This window comes from Diabrotica undecimpunctata, chromosome 1 (assembly GCF_040954645.1).
Source record: "Diabrotica undecimpunctata isolate CICGRU chromosome 1, icDiaUnde3, whole genome shotgun sequence".
Taxonomy (NCBI): Eukaryota; Metazoa; Arthropoda; class Insecta; order Coleoptera; family Chrysomelidae; genus Diabrotica; species Diabrotica undecimpunctata.
Genome location: NC_092803.1, coordinates 187,899,275 through 187,914,274, shown reverse-complemented (window position 1 = coordinate 187,914,274; position 15,000 = coordinate 187,899,275). Strand labels below are relative to the sequence as shown.

Sequence of the window (15,000 nt, the reverse complement as noted above, 5' to 3'; positions counted from 1 at the left end):
AATTTTTGTTTGTTGACTTGAATTTAGTGTTGTTGTTGACTTTGTGTATGAAACATTCAGTATTTAAATCTATATGTTACATATTAATATAAGCAATTATTGATAACGCTAGCTGATTTGTCTACTCAGCTATTTATTGAATGGTAAATATTTTTATTGCTTAGTTTGACGAACATTATATAATAATTACATATAGCAAACTTATCTCTGTATACATTGTACCACATTCTTAATAACATAAACGTTTGTTTATTTATTATTATTCTATCGGTTCAAATTAAAATATTTGCTTTTAATGTCTCGCTTAACACCTAAAATTTAAACTTCTACAAAAAAAATTCAGTCTACGACAAAAATGGATATAGTAGAGTAGTATAGTAACATCCAGTATACAGCCAGCTACAGGAACTTAGTTTCCTTGTGGATTACAGTAGAGTTGTTCACAATTAAACTTTTTATCAAAATTTGATTGCGCAATTAGTAAAAGAAAGTTCCAGTGCGCTGAAATGATAATTCACTAATTAAAAAAGGATGTTATAATAACGCTTTGAATTTTTATGGACAATCATTATTCTGATTCTAATCAAAAATATTATGCAAAAACTGAGAACTTCTTCTTCTTCATGTAGCATGTCCTTTCAGAATGTTGGTTACCATCATAGCTATCTTAATTTTATTCACTGCCACCCTAAATAGCATGCTTGTATCAACACCATACCAATCTCGCAAGTTCTTCAACCATGAGGTTCTTCTTCGTCCTGGACTGCGTTTTCCTTGTATGATATTTTGTAGCAACCTATATTTGGGACCTCTCATTAAATGTCCGAAATACTCCAGCTTTCTCTGCTTGATGCTTTTTATGATCTCAGTAGTCTTGCTGAAACGTTCTAGTTTGCACTGTTCTAGTAACAGCTAGACTGCAATATTTTGTTGCATTTTTATTTACACAAGTGTTTTGAAAATATCTTCAAAATTTACAGATGATATTTCAGAAACTTTAAATAACTTACCGATATTACATAAGGACATTTCCAAAAAAGTAAAAAAGTTCTCGGAAATTTATTGAATAGCTAGATTGCAAAATTGTTATAGAAAACCTGAAAACTTGATTGCAAAAATATGCAAACATTAAAACGGACAGTCTATTTTTCTTTACACCAGAATTTTGCAGATATCTTCAAATTTTACGTACAAAATTTTCAGAAACTTTAAAAAATCTTATTCCCATATTACATAAGCACATATCCAAAAGTGTTAAAAACTTCTTGAAAATTTTTTGAATAGCTAGAGTGCAAAAATATTATGCAACAATTGAAAACGGGCGGTTCATTCTTCTTTACACCAACAGATACCTTCAAATTTTACATACGGAATTTCAGAAATGCTAAAAGAACCTTCCGATATTACATAAGGACATTTCCAAAAGTGTTAAAAATTTCCTGGAAATTTTTTGGATAGCTATATTAAATAAATATTAAGCAAAAACTGAAAACAGGCAGAATGTTTTTCTTTACACCAATGTTTTGCAGATATCTTTAAATTTCACATACGAAATTTTTAGAAACTTTAAAAGGGTCTTCCAATATTACAGAAGCACATATACAAAAGTGTTAAAAAATTTCTCTGAAATTTTTTGGATAGCTAGATTTCAAAAATACTATGCAAAAACTGAAAATACTCAGTCCATTTTTCTTTAAACCAGTATTTTGGGAAATTTCAATGCTAAAATAGGTAACGGAAAAGAAGGGCAACATAAGGGCTCCTTATGGATTAGGAGAGAGAAATCAACGAGGAGAAACAAGGAGTATCTTTGCAGCTGAACATGACTTAATCGTGCTAAACACATTTTACAAACTACCACCTAGACCCCTGTATACGTGGAAATCATCTAGAGACAACGGAGAAAACGTTATAAGAAATCAAATAGACTATAATATACTTGTTAACAAAAGATATCGAAATAGTTTCAACAGTGTTAAAACCTACCCAGGCGCTCATTCAATCTGATCACAATCCTTTAGTGGGTCTGTATAGAACCAAGTTAAAGAAAACACAAGGAAAAACAGAAAAAAAAATTGCCATGAGAAACATGAAATGTAGAAAAATAGTCAGCAAAACAATAAATAGTAAATTCAAAGAAATCGATAATACAATGGAAAGCACAGAAGAGAAGATAGAATCCCTTAATAAAACGATAGACGACATTCAAGACAATTTCCATCAGACAGCTGATGGAAGAAAGAAGGAAAAACAAGAACAATAACTCTATGTATAAAACATTACAACGAGATATAAAGAGAAAGATCGGAGAAGCCAAACAGAAAGAACTAGAGAAAAAATGCCAAGAAATCTATTCAAAGCATCAGTTAATAAAATAATTATAGCCAGAATAATCGCCAATATTCAAAACGAATAGACACCAAAAGAAGAAAGAAGTGTTTTGCAGATATCCTTAAATTTTACATACAAAATTTTCAGAAACTTTAAAAGAGCTTTTCGATATTACATATAAGCAAATTTCCAAAAACGATATTTTTAATAATTTTTTCTTTTCGTGTGTAGAAGTTTCATTTCTAGACGCTGGAATTTTTTTATTACATGAACAAACAACTTTTGTTATGAAATTTAATAGCGAATAATTCTACTTTATCTATTTTTATCGTAGATATGTATGATATCTATGATAATTTCCTAGATATTTACGATTAGCATAACAAAAGATTTTCTGAATTTTCCACAACTGTGTCAGCTAGAACATAATCAAATTCTAGTTATAGACTACTTTTGGAACATTTTTACAAAAACCCAAGGTCTAACTTGCAGCAACCAATTCTATAGAGCTCCCAACTGGACTAAATGTTTTTATGGTTATTATTATAGATTCGATTTAGTTTTATTCGTTATTATATCAAACAAAGTACATTGTAATAAAAAATTTAAAACAAAATAAAAATATAACATAGGTACACGAGACTAGGTGCAACCGATGATCATATAAACTCATCAACGCATAGGTCAAGCATCAAAAAATGTAGCTAATACAATTAAAATCACACTGCCATAAGATAAGTAAGGGTCCGGTGTGTAATACAATGCACCCAGGCTAGATGTATACTGTGCCCACCACGTCCATTAATACAGAAAATGTTGGTGAGTCCATTAAGAGCCACCGTGACAATTTAGATCACTTACCAAACAATAACAAATGATACTGTTTGTATGATCCTGTACAACATCTGCACCGACTCGATAATATATTTGAAAGAAATATCTAACGATGGGTATGGGGCCAGAGGTAAATGCCAATCCACAACATGCTATCGAAGCACAAATACATCATTTTTGTTAATTTTGTATCTATAATAAGCTCACTTTAATTTAATAAATTGTTATCTAAAGTTATGTAAAATTCTTAATAAGATTTTTATAAACTCCACATCTCGATGATCAAAAAGAAAAACAACTTACCACACTACTATCCGTAGTTTGTCCAATAGTACAAGCCGTAACAAAATCTTGTCCTTTGACCAATTTCACGAAAGAACAATTCGAAAACCATCTCGCATGTTCAGTCCATGGGTCGTCGTGTGGATCCCATGTTCTTAGCCCTCCATCACAATGAAAACATCTAACTTGGTCGCCCATTCCTAAAACGATACAAAAATTATGGCTTGTGTAGAAAAGAAAATGTAAATATATAGTCATTTAACAGTAACACTTATCTTCAACATTATTTGGGGGCTTGTTCATTTGGCTTGGCTTGGCTTGGCAAAATTACTATCTAAAGCAGATTTTCCAAAGTCAGCTGAAAGTCCGATATCAAACACATAACGAAAGCCTCCAAGAAGTTGCAGCCGATATTAAAAGACTAATCTCAGCCCAGGAGTACGAAGCAACCAAAAATCTTTCCAGATCTCGCTCTAAATTAAACTAAATAATATTTCGAGAAAATGAGGAAGTCACTACCTCAAAAACCTACTTTATGCCAAATGTTAAGCATACTGGAAAATCTCAAACAAAAATCTCAAAATGAAAACAGAAGACGTTTTCATTGTGGAATGGAAGAATTGAACATTTGCAAAATAATTGTAGAAGCCAATCTCAGGCAAGGAAAGAAGAACCAAAGAATGATGTCAGAATAGTAGATATAGCTCTATAGGTACGAAATCTATTTCCCACAACTGACCACGGAAGAGAAAAAGATACTCTGGGATCTGAAGTTGCTCATTTGAAGGAGCAACTAGCGATTAGTAAAAATGAAATAGAAAAGTTAAGAAAACAGGTGTCAATTTTGCTACGCTACACAGTCCGATCTGTAATTCAAATGTGAGAAATTGGCGAAGGAGAATAATGTGCTAAATGAACAATTATAAGAATTCCAAGATGCTTTGAATGAATTACAGGTTCCAAGCCAATGTCAGCTTGAAAAAAAAAAAGAAAATGTAACCGAAGAAGTAAATCTCCAGAGGATCAGAGTTAAACAGGAAGAAGATAATGATCAGACTTTCCTGGAAACCTTAAAAAGAGACAAAAGAAATATATTGACTTAAAAGTCATACAAAAATGGCTTAAACATGGAGTAGACCTATTTGCCAGGAAATAACCAAATATAGTGGAACTATAAAGAAGTACTGGGCTCAATGGAAATCTCGTTATCTTTCCAATGGTCTATGATATAGGAAGTGGGAAGTTCTTGTTGGAGAAGGTACAGTTTAACAATTGGTAATGCTAAAATCACACATTAAAACTTTCTACAGGACACTTTGAATTCAAAAGAACCCTTGCCATTGTTCGAGACAGATTTTACTTAATCAAGTGTCGCCAAGTTATACAATATTGGTGCAAAAAATGCGATTTATGTAATAGTAGGTAAGATCCTAGAACAAGAAGTCGTGGTAAAATGGTATATCTTTCCGCAGAGACTTTTGAACGACTTTCAGTGGATATTCTCGGTCCACTTCCGATAACAGAGAGAGAAAACAAGTACCTAATGGTCGCACTACAGTAGCAGAAACATCCATAATAGACATCGTATTAAGACATGGAGTTCCTTTAGAATTACATTCCGTTTAAACGAAATTTTAAATCAGAATTATGGCAAGAATTAATGAATATCTTGGGAATGGTCCAAAGACATAATAGAACTGTTTGTCAATACCTTTCAATGTTTGTCGCTGATAATCAAAAAATTTGGTTACTTGAATTCCTCTATTCCTGCTAGCCTATAGAAGTTCCGAACATGAAACGGTCCGTTATTCTCCATCGATGATAAAACCGGAATTGGATCACCGGAAGAGAAATAAAGTGTAAAATTCAAAGACAATAAAGCCCCAGGAATCAATGAAATCTGTTCGAAATGTATAAAAAGGGTGGTGATCAACTTTTTGCAGCAATCCATAAACAAATAGTACTTATATGGCAGAATGAATTGGTACCAGAAGAGTGGCTAAAGGGAATAATATGTCCGTTGCATAGAAAGGGTGATCAACTGGAGTGTAAGAACTATAGAGGCATTACTCTGTTAGCATCTGCTTATAAAATCTTCGGCAATGTATTGTTTGAAAGACTTAATTATACAAAGGATATTGTTGGTCAATATTAATGCGGATTTACTGCTGGAAAGTCAACTACATATCAAATTTAAGCACATAGGCAGATTCTGGAAAAGTCACTAGAGTGTAACATAGATACACACCATCTCTTCGTCGACTTCAAAGTAGCCTATGACAGTGTGAAAAGAACTGCATTATATATGGCAATGATAGACTTTGGGATCCCACCTAAGTTAGTTAAGTTGATCCAACTAACAATGCAAAACATAAGCTCGTGCGTTAGAATTGAAGGAGAAAACTCTACGTTCTTTGAATTGGGCTATGGCGTCGAAGATACAACTTTGAACTATATCAGTTATACGATCCAGATATTGTGAAATTCCTTAAAGTGCAGAGACTTAGATGGACTGGAGACATTGCTAGAATGTTCACGAATACACGAAGAGATTAACATTTTCAAAATCAGAGGGCACAAGAAGTAGAGGATGACCACGAAGGAGATGGATTGATGATGTGGAAGAAGACCTACAGATTCTAAGAGTCAGAAGAAGGAGGGACGTTGCCAGAAATCGACAGGAGTGGCAACTTCTTTGTGAGCAACTAGCTATAGTAGCATGTAGTAACATTTAATTCAAACTCACCTTCATAATAGAAGCCCGCTTCGGCGAGGACTTCTGGTGTTTGAATCAAATCCGAGGACCATCCAACATAGGAACGTAATCGGGCTTCTACAGTAGCAAAATTCGATTTCTTGGGGCCTCTGTGAGCTTGAACTCCCAACTCTCCCAGGTTTTGTTCGCTTCCGACTACATTGATGTTTGGGAACGAATCTTTAACAATTGGATTACTTCCCGGATTATTTCTATCATTACTACCTCTCCTCGCTTGCAGCCTGGAAAGGAAAAGCGTATACTTTATATTCATGGTGGTAGAACTAGTGATGGTATATTGTTTATATATAGGTCTCCAATTGTATAAAAAGCATAAAAACACTTTATTTCTATATAAAAAGGTTATAATTTAAAAAGCTTTTAAGATATTGATAGAGGTGGGAATGTATGTAAGTAAAAAGTAACATAAATAACCGCAAAATAAGGCAGACTAGAAGAAAATAATAAAATAATAAATAGTACTTCTTCTTCTTTAAGTATCCTGTCCGATTATCGAACGTTGGCGATCATATTGGCAATAATAACTTTGTTTACGGCGGCTCTAAATAAATTAGCGGTAGTCTCTTGATACCATTCTCGGAGATTTCGGAGCCAGGATACTCTTCTCCGGCCTGGGCCTCTCCTTCCGGTGATCTTACCCTGTATTATGTCTACAAATTTCTTTTGTTTAAATTTGTGTAAATCTATCAGCTCTTTAAATATGAAAGTAGGTAGTACTCTAGATTAGCGCGAAGCTGTATCTGTAGAGTAGGGGGGGGGGACGAGTTCCCAGCTCTAGACGTTCAAAAACAAAATACTTTCAATACCAATTAGTACTAGGTCAGGTATGGGAAAGACTGATCAATTTCTTATAATAGTACTATGATTATAGTGTTACACGGGAAATACTAAAAGGGAATTAGAACAAAGGCTGGAGCAGTGGAGGCAAACTATGGAAGAAAAAGATTAAAATCATGGTGCAAAAACTGTTAGTAGTACAAAAAAGAAGATAACTTTGGTCTTAAGTATCTAGGATCGCATTACAGAGTAATAGGTAGTTGGAAGTAATGAAGGGGAGATAAATGGGGACGTTCCATCCTCTATTCTGTTCCCACATAATTTTAAAGCATTCGAAACCCATCTCTCACTTCTTTCATAGTATACAAATTAGCCACAATCCTTTATTTGCAGATATTTTTGATATGCACATATTTGAACCATCTGCCCATCCTTTCTTAACTGGATTATGGGTATCATATCATAGTTTCGTCTAAGTAGTAAATTCGCCTACTTTCTTGCCTATATTTAGTAATTTGTTCTAGGGATATATTACGTGGTCGGTCTCAGCTTTTGTGGAGGAAGAGTTCTGAACTAAGTAGGGATTCTTCAGCACTCCGCATAAGACAAACTGGGCGGAGAAGTCCTCAACCCCGATACGACGCGTCCCGTATGGCTGATAGGGGACGCCCTGTATATTATACAGGATAGGTGCAAATAAGGTTCGCCAAATAAGCACCCGCGGATCAACTGAGAACATGGTATAGGGCAGCAGCTATGCCATTACTAACTCCAAGGCTAGAGAAGAATGACTTCTTAATAGGTTAGGCGACAATCAGATATTGGTTTAATCGGTTGTAATACTGCGGTGTGTAAGGCAAGGAGAAACCAATATACTAAAAATATTCTCAAGATATTATGACTATGGCAAGTTATGGAAAACAAAAGGCCCCCTAGTCCATGGCAGACCTTAAATGGTCAAGGGGTGCTAAGAATCTCCACGTTAAATGCTAGGGACCACACGAAAGTGGAAAACAAAAATGATACATTGAAAATTGGAACCTGAATGCAAAATGTCTCTTTATGCCAGGAAAATCTCATAACATCGCGAGAGAAATAAAAACAATAGGAGTCAACATCTTCTGAGTCAGTGAAGTTAGGTGGCCTGGATCTGGACAGACAAACATCGATAACCACGTGATATACTATTCTGGTAATGAAGATCCTTATCATTATAACGGAGTGGCATTTATAGTTGACGAGAAAAGCAGCAAATGTGTAAAGAACTTTATACTTATATCTGATAGAGTAGCTATGCTAAAAATTAATACCACTCCTCGAAATATTAACTTTATTCAAGTATATGCTCCCACAGGAGAAAAACCAGAAAGAGAAATACGAGAATTCTACCAAGAGATCAAACAGCTAATGAAGATCGCAAAGAAAAATGCTGTAAACATTATTATGGGAGATTTTAATGTCAAAGTAGGTGAAGTGCGGACCGAAGACGTAGTCGGAAACTTTGGTTTGGACCAAAGAAATGATAGAGGAGAAATACTGGTCCAATTTTGCCGAGAAGAAAATCTAATGATCGCAAACACCTAGTTTAAACTACCAAAAAGAAGATTATATATAATTAAGATTTAAACGCATTCATTAGAAAAGGATTAACTTAAGAACGCATCCATTGGTTGCTTCATTTTTTCGTAGTGGTAATTAAGTGGCGCGGGCGAGATCGTGTCGCTCGGGGAATTCCAGTATTTTGTTAACCGAGAAAGTTCTTTTTTCATGCCGCTGGCAGTGTAGCGTCGGCCGCATGGTGTTGGGGAATCCCAGATTTGTAAGCGTTTAAAGTAATTTTATAAAATAAAATAGCCATATTAATTTTTTTACACACCGATTCCCTTGGAAAATACGACTATTTATTTAGGGAAGTTTACCCAGAAATGCAAGAAAATCATTCTGCACATCAGAAAAATGCAAATTCTCATATAAAATTACAAATATAGAATCTTTTATCAAATGAAAACGTAGAATTGATGAACTATTTGCCGTGCAATCCCAACTTAAGTCGTGTTTTCTTTTCATTTCGAAAAGACAAGCTCCATTGCATGTTCCACGATTTTTAACATCAAACGAAGCCACTGAAGCATTGTAAAATAATATTTTGCTTATACTACATACTATATTTTCTTATTGAAAAAATGTTTTGACAATTGGTTTAACTGCATGCAAAAGTTTATAGAATGCAACGATGAATATTTTGAATAACAATAGACACATATTTCCATTTCCAACTGTTTTTGTTTTCTTTTATGTCAACATAAAAGCCACAATCTTTGTATATATATCACAAAAAGGCAGTGTTATTGTACAATATTAATTATAGTACAATCAACTACTAGTACTGTACAATCTCATATGACTATCAACCATCTTTGGACCTCTTAAAACTTAAATGATTCTTTTGAAACCTACAAATCCACACATACCATTTCCAATATCTAAAAATAACTATATCACCTCTAATAGTAAACCAGCACAATAATTATTTTCAAATCAATATGAAACCCTTTATCGTTGTCATTATACTCCTACTAAAATATTAGCTATAAAAAAAATATTAGCTTATATACATTTACAACATCAATTTGAACAATTTGAAATATTGAATAGTCCAATCGAGGATATGTATTCTATAAAAACTATTAGACATTGTATTATAAATCAAATATATACTTAATTATAATATACAGAGAGCGGCAAAAGTCTGGAATATTATCAATAACAGAAAAACCGACTATTTTTGTGGACAAATTCCTCCAAGAGATCGATTTTTATTTTCAATATAAATATTTCTTGTGCTATAAGAAAATGTACAAGGTACAACCTTTAAGTAAAATGACGTCATTGCCATATTTTTAAATGGAATGCCTTGTAGATTTTTATAACCATAAAAAGAGGACTTTTATTGAAATTCATTGATGTTAATTGAGTAAATGTTCACAAAATAAAATAAGATTTTAATACAAATACTACAAATAGCATCAAAAAATTTCAGATGCCCAAAATATCTTCCAGCTACAATCAAACTTCCTGACAACAGCCTAGTCTATTTTGAAACTCATTTAACACATTGATAATTGTATCTGGTAGAATTCTGCTCTAATTCGTTCCTTCAGCTCTTCCATATAATCCGTTGTTTTAACATTTACTTTTATTATAGCCCACAGAAAAAAGTCTAAGAATGTTAGATCAGGTGATATCTCCAGCCCCTTCGTCCGATCCACCTATTGGGAAACAAATAATTGGATGAACATCCATCTTCTTGGAACCATAAACGACCATCATGAGTCAAGATGAAAATATGTCAAAGCTAACAAACATATATAACGACATTTATGAAACAGGGATAATTCCACAAATATGATTGGAGTCCAATTTATCCCACTTAAAAAAAAACTAATACATTATCATGAAAACGCTTCAAAATCCCTCTTCAAACGAAGTATATTGAAAGCAATAAACATGCGACTGAGTCGGCAGCTAGTGAAAATTTATTTAACTATCGCAATGCCAAACAAAAAAGATTTAACAACTAAATTGACAATGCCTATTTTAACGAAGGGGGTTTATTTTATTTTTTGTACTTCGATAGCATAACTCTTAAGAGTATCCAGTTAACATTTCAGAGTGAACAGAGCAAAATTGATTAAGTTACAGGCATTTAGGGGTGAGTGAGTTGAATGAGTGAGTGCAGTGCCTGAGTGAGGTTGGCTACCTTTGAATTTTGGTGTAACAGAAGAATACTACGAATATCATGGACTCAGCATCATAGAAGCAACTAGAAGAAAAATTAATGAAGCGGAAATAATACTGGCTGTCAAAAGAAGAAAACTTGAGTACCTAGAATATATGATGAGAGGGCCAAAATACTCATTATTGCAACTTATGCAAGGCAAAATTGGAGGAAAGTGAAATGTGGGAAGATGAAGAATATCATGGCCTAAGAACTTGAGGGAATGGTTTGAATGCAGTAGTGCATATTGTGTTCTTGGCAATCTTGGTCCATTGCTGTCTCCCAGGCAATATTTCCCTAGTTCTAATCTAGACCAGCAAATGAATGATTTCAGGATGCAAATCCTTAATTAAAAATATAACATTGACTTTATTACAACTTCTCATCAATGATACTCCACGAAACAAATTTTAAAGATCAATTATCATATATTTAATAAATTTTAAACACTACAAGAATAAATGAAATATGAAAGTAGCAAGACCTTTTGAAAAAGCTTATTAGAAATCTTTTCAATGTAAGGCCTACAGATCTTCCTACATATCTATGCTAGAAGATACTAGCGAATTTAATATAACAATAGCTTCAATGACTCATTTAAAGCTTATATAGGGCTGGAAAAGTTGTACTGTAACAAAGCCCTGGGATTCCCCAAGATTCTACAAGCAGCTTGCAGTATCTAATGATATTTCTAACCACGTTTTAGTGTGAACAGGGATTTTCTACTCTATCCTGAATTAAAAACAAACACAAAAATTGATCAAATGCAACCAGTGATTTGAGAGCAACCAGCTTTGGATTTGGTTACAATTGATAAGATATATGTAATATGTGTGGTCCATGGTAATGCACTTCCAGAATTAATGATCTGCAAATATATGTGGGTTAGGAACCACTGCTCTAGTCAATATGTCATCAGTTTATTTGTTTATTTTGCACTAGGGTTACAAAGATACCACAAAGATGACATAATTTAACTTTGCAGATTTGTTGGTTAATTATTAATAGAGCCATATAATAATCATTAATAAAGCCATTTTATATCAAAAATTTTAGAAAAACTAGAGGCTTTCAATAGTCTAGATCATGTTCTTTTATTACAAAAATTACAATTGTTATGGAATACAGCAACTGGCATTGAAATGGATGAAATCATTTCTTACAGATAGATCACAAACAGTATGCTTGGAGAAGCAGGGAAGTAAGGTTTACTCTAAACAGATCAACTTAAAGTTAGACATACCACACAGGAACATGTTAGAGCCTATTTTTGGTCTATATAAACAACCTGCCAAACTTTGTGGTTAGTGGTTCTTCAAACCTTGTAAATTTTGTTGATGACTCAAATGCTCTGTTCTGGGAAAAACATTAGAAACACTCCTCACAGTGGCAGAGCAAATTCTAATCAAGGCTGAACAGTGGTTCAGTGGAAGCAGGCTGTTGCTCAATACTGATAAGACTGTTTTTGTATACTTTAGCACCAGTCAGTCACAAGAACAGTTCCTGGATATAGTGAATTTTCTGTCACAAAACACAGAATCTGTTAAACCAGTCAAATTTCTTGGTCTTCATATTGACCAGAGCCTAAATTAGGGGGAACAATTACAAAATGCGACAAAAAAACTGAATAGAGCCTGCTAAACACCTTCTTAAAGATGCGACAGTTACTCACTACCTGTAATCTTGATTTGTCCCTACAATACCGCATGATAAAGTGTTATGTATATAGTGTACTATTACACGGCGTGAAAGCTTGGACGTTAACAGTCAGCTTGTTACGACATTTAGAGAGCTTTGAGATGTGGGCATTTCGTCGTATGCTGAAAATTCCATGGACCGACCGCTTTAAAAATGAAGAAGTTTTAAGGCGTATGAATAGAGAACGTGAACTCACAGAAATTATCAAGAAGCGTAAAACGTCTTATCTTGGACACATATTTAGACACGACAGGTATAACTTCCTTCAGCTTATTATAGAAGGGAAAATAGAAGGCAGACGCGGCCCGGGTAGACAACAAATGACCTGGCTGCGCAACATCAAAGATTGGACAGGATTAGACTTTCAAAGTTTAATAAGGAAGGCCCAAAATAGGGAAGACTTTGCAGAGGTCATCGCCAACCTTCACTAAGAGGATGCCACCTAAAGAAGAAGAAAGAACCTGCTACTCATTATGAATATTGAAGATCTATCTAGACCTGGGGGTTTCTACTAACAGTACTCTTATATTATGCAAACTTTTATTCTGTTATGCAATTTTCATTATAAGGCAGCTGATGGAAAAATAAAGAAATAAACAAAAACCTTAAGTAAACAGTATTCATTGATTTTGAGAAATTATATGATAGAGGCCCCAAGAGGATCTGTGATTAGCAATCAACAAGAAAGAATTTATTAAAAATCCTTTGTAAAAGGTATATAATTTTTAAAAACCCAAATGGGTTGTTATAGACAAAACGTTTTCGGAATCCATTATTCCATCATCAGTGTCTAGGTGCACATGAGTGTAGCCACTAAATACATGGGTAAAAACCCGTTAACAAAAATTTTGGTTACATTTGTTTTACATTATATTATATAAATTGCTAGGATGCTAAAGTTACCGTTGGATTAGGTAACATGGCGACATATGACTCCACGTTGAAGTTGCAAGTCCTGAGACGGTGTGTCTACGAGGACTTAATGGAAGCAACTAAGTTGCTTAGTTGCTATATAATATAATGTAAAACAAATGTAACCAAAATTTTTGTTAACGGGTTTTTACCCATGTATTTAGTGGCTACACTCATGTGCACCTAGACACTGATGATGGAATAATGGATTCCGAAAACGTTTTGTCTATAACAACCCATTTGGGTTTTTAAAAATTATATACCTTTTACAAAGGATTTTTAATAAATTTTTTAATATATGGTATACAGCCAAATACAGGAACGTAGATTCCTTGTGAACAAGAAAGAAGTTTCCAGTGAGTATATGAGGAAGGGAAATTTTAAATAAAGAAAAGCACAGGAAAAACAAAAACTAGGTTAAGATAAGACAATGAAACACAATGTTACATATGCAAAGAAATATGTCCCAAGAATTTGTTTACACTTTGAACTTGGTACTTAATTTTTTATATTTTATGTAATAGCAAAACAGGTATTAAAAATATGTCAAAAAGTTTATGCCTGTATTGCCTGTTGAGGCTAATAGTGACATACTAATAAAGCAATAAATACTACATTTGTATTTGTAGAAAATATATTGTATTGACATGATTATTATTGTTTATCATCTTATATAACTAATAAATTAACAGTAAATAGGTGTTTAAGTAACAAAGTTTAAATAACTTACCTAGGATTAATAACAGCCATAACAAATGGGCAATTTGGAAAATGTCTCTGGTGTTCAGTATCTGGATCATCGCCAACCTCCCAAGCTCTCACAACGCCTTTGCAGAAGGCACATTGTGTATTATCACCTTCTTTAAGGTAATAAAAGCCAGCTTGAACCAAACTATCTGGTGTAACAATATCAGCAGCAGGCCAATTTTCAAAAGAAGCAAGTCTAGTCTCATAGGACCTGTACATGTTTATTGAAGTGGAAGGTACACGATAGGATAATATAGGAACGTTTCCTGAGGTAGAGGGATTCAGTACGAAGGGACAATCTGGGGTTAAAGCTATATGTCTAGTCATGACTTGATCGCCATAATTCCATTCTGATATCTTTGCATGGCAAGCAAAGCACTCTACTTCTAAGCCTTGTTTAGTGGCAAAGAAACCGGCCTTTGCTATTCTTTGGGGACTTACTTGTGCGTCACTGGGCCATTCACTAAACGTTTGAAGACGGTTTATTTCTTGGTTCATTTTGAAGGACTAGTTCTAATCATGCTAAATAACTATGTAACTTAATAAACAACATTTTAGGAGCTTCTTCCGTGATAATCATTCCTAACACAAAACAGACAACTGAACCATTTGATCTTTTGGGAAATACTTAATTTGATTAGTTTTGACTCTTATCCCGCACCACACAGCTGATGACAGATAAGGGAATTATTGCAGATTGCACCACAGCATAGACACAATGACAGACACAAATGTCCTTGTCCTTTGCTGTGATTGCACTGACAAGTGTATTGACAAATAAAAAAAACTTGACAGGTGACGCAATACATCGCAATAAAATTTCTCATAAAAAAAATTCTTATAAAAAAACATCTCTGAGTAATTA

The 15,000-nt window shown here is 33.8% G+C and overlaps 1 protein-coding gene across 1 annotated transcript in view; it reads right to left on the bottom strand.

Moving 5' to 3' along the window:
• The window catches only part of Diap2 (Death-associated inhibitor of apoptosis 2), a 64,705-nt gene extending 49,818 nt beyond the window's left edge, over positions 1-14,887 (bottom strand). The window contains exons 1-3 of the mRNA XM_072520808.1: positions 14,119-14,887; positions 6,194-6,444; positions 3,469-3,647 (exon numbers count right to left, since the gene is read on the bottom strand). Coding sequence (XP_072376909.1) covers positions 3,469-3,647; positions 6,194-6,444; positions 14,119-14,633 — 945 coding nt within the window. The 5' untranslated portion in view covers positions 14,634-14,887. The remainder of the gene's footprint in view (positions 1-3,468; positions 3,648-6,193; positions 6,445-14,118) is intronic.
• Positions 14,888-15,000: the final 113 nt, after the last annotated feature.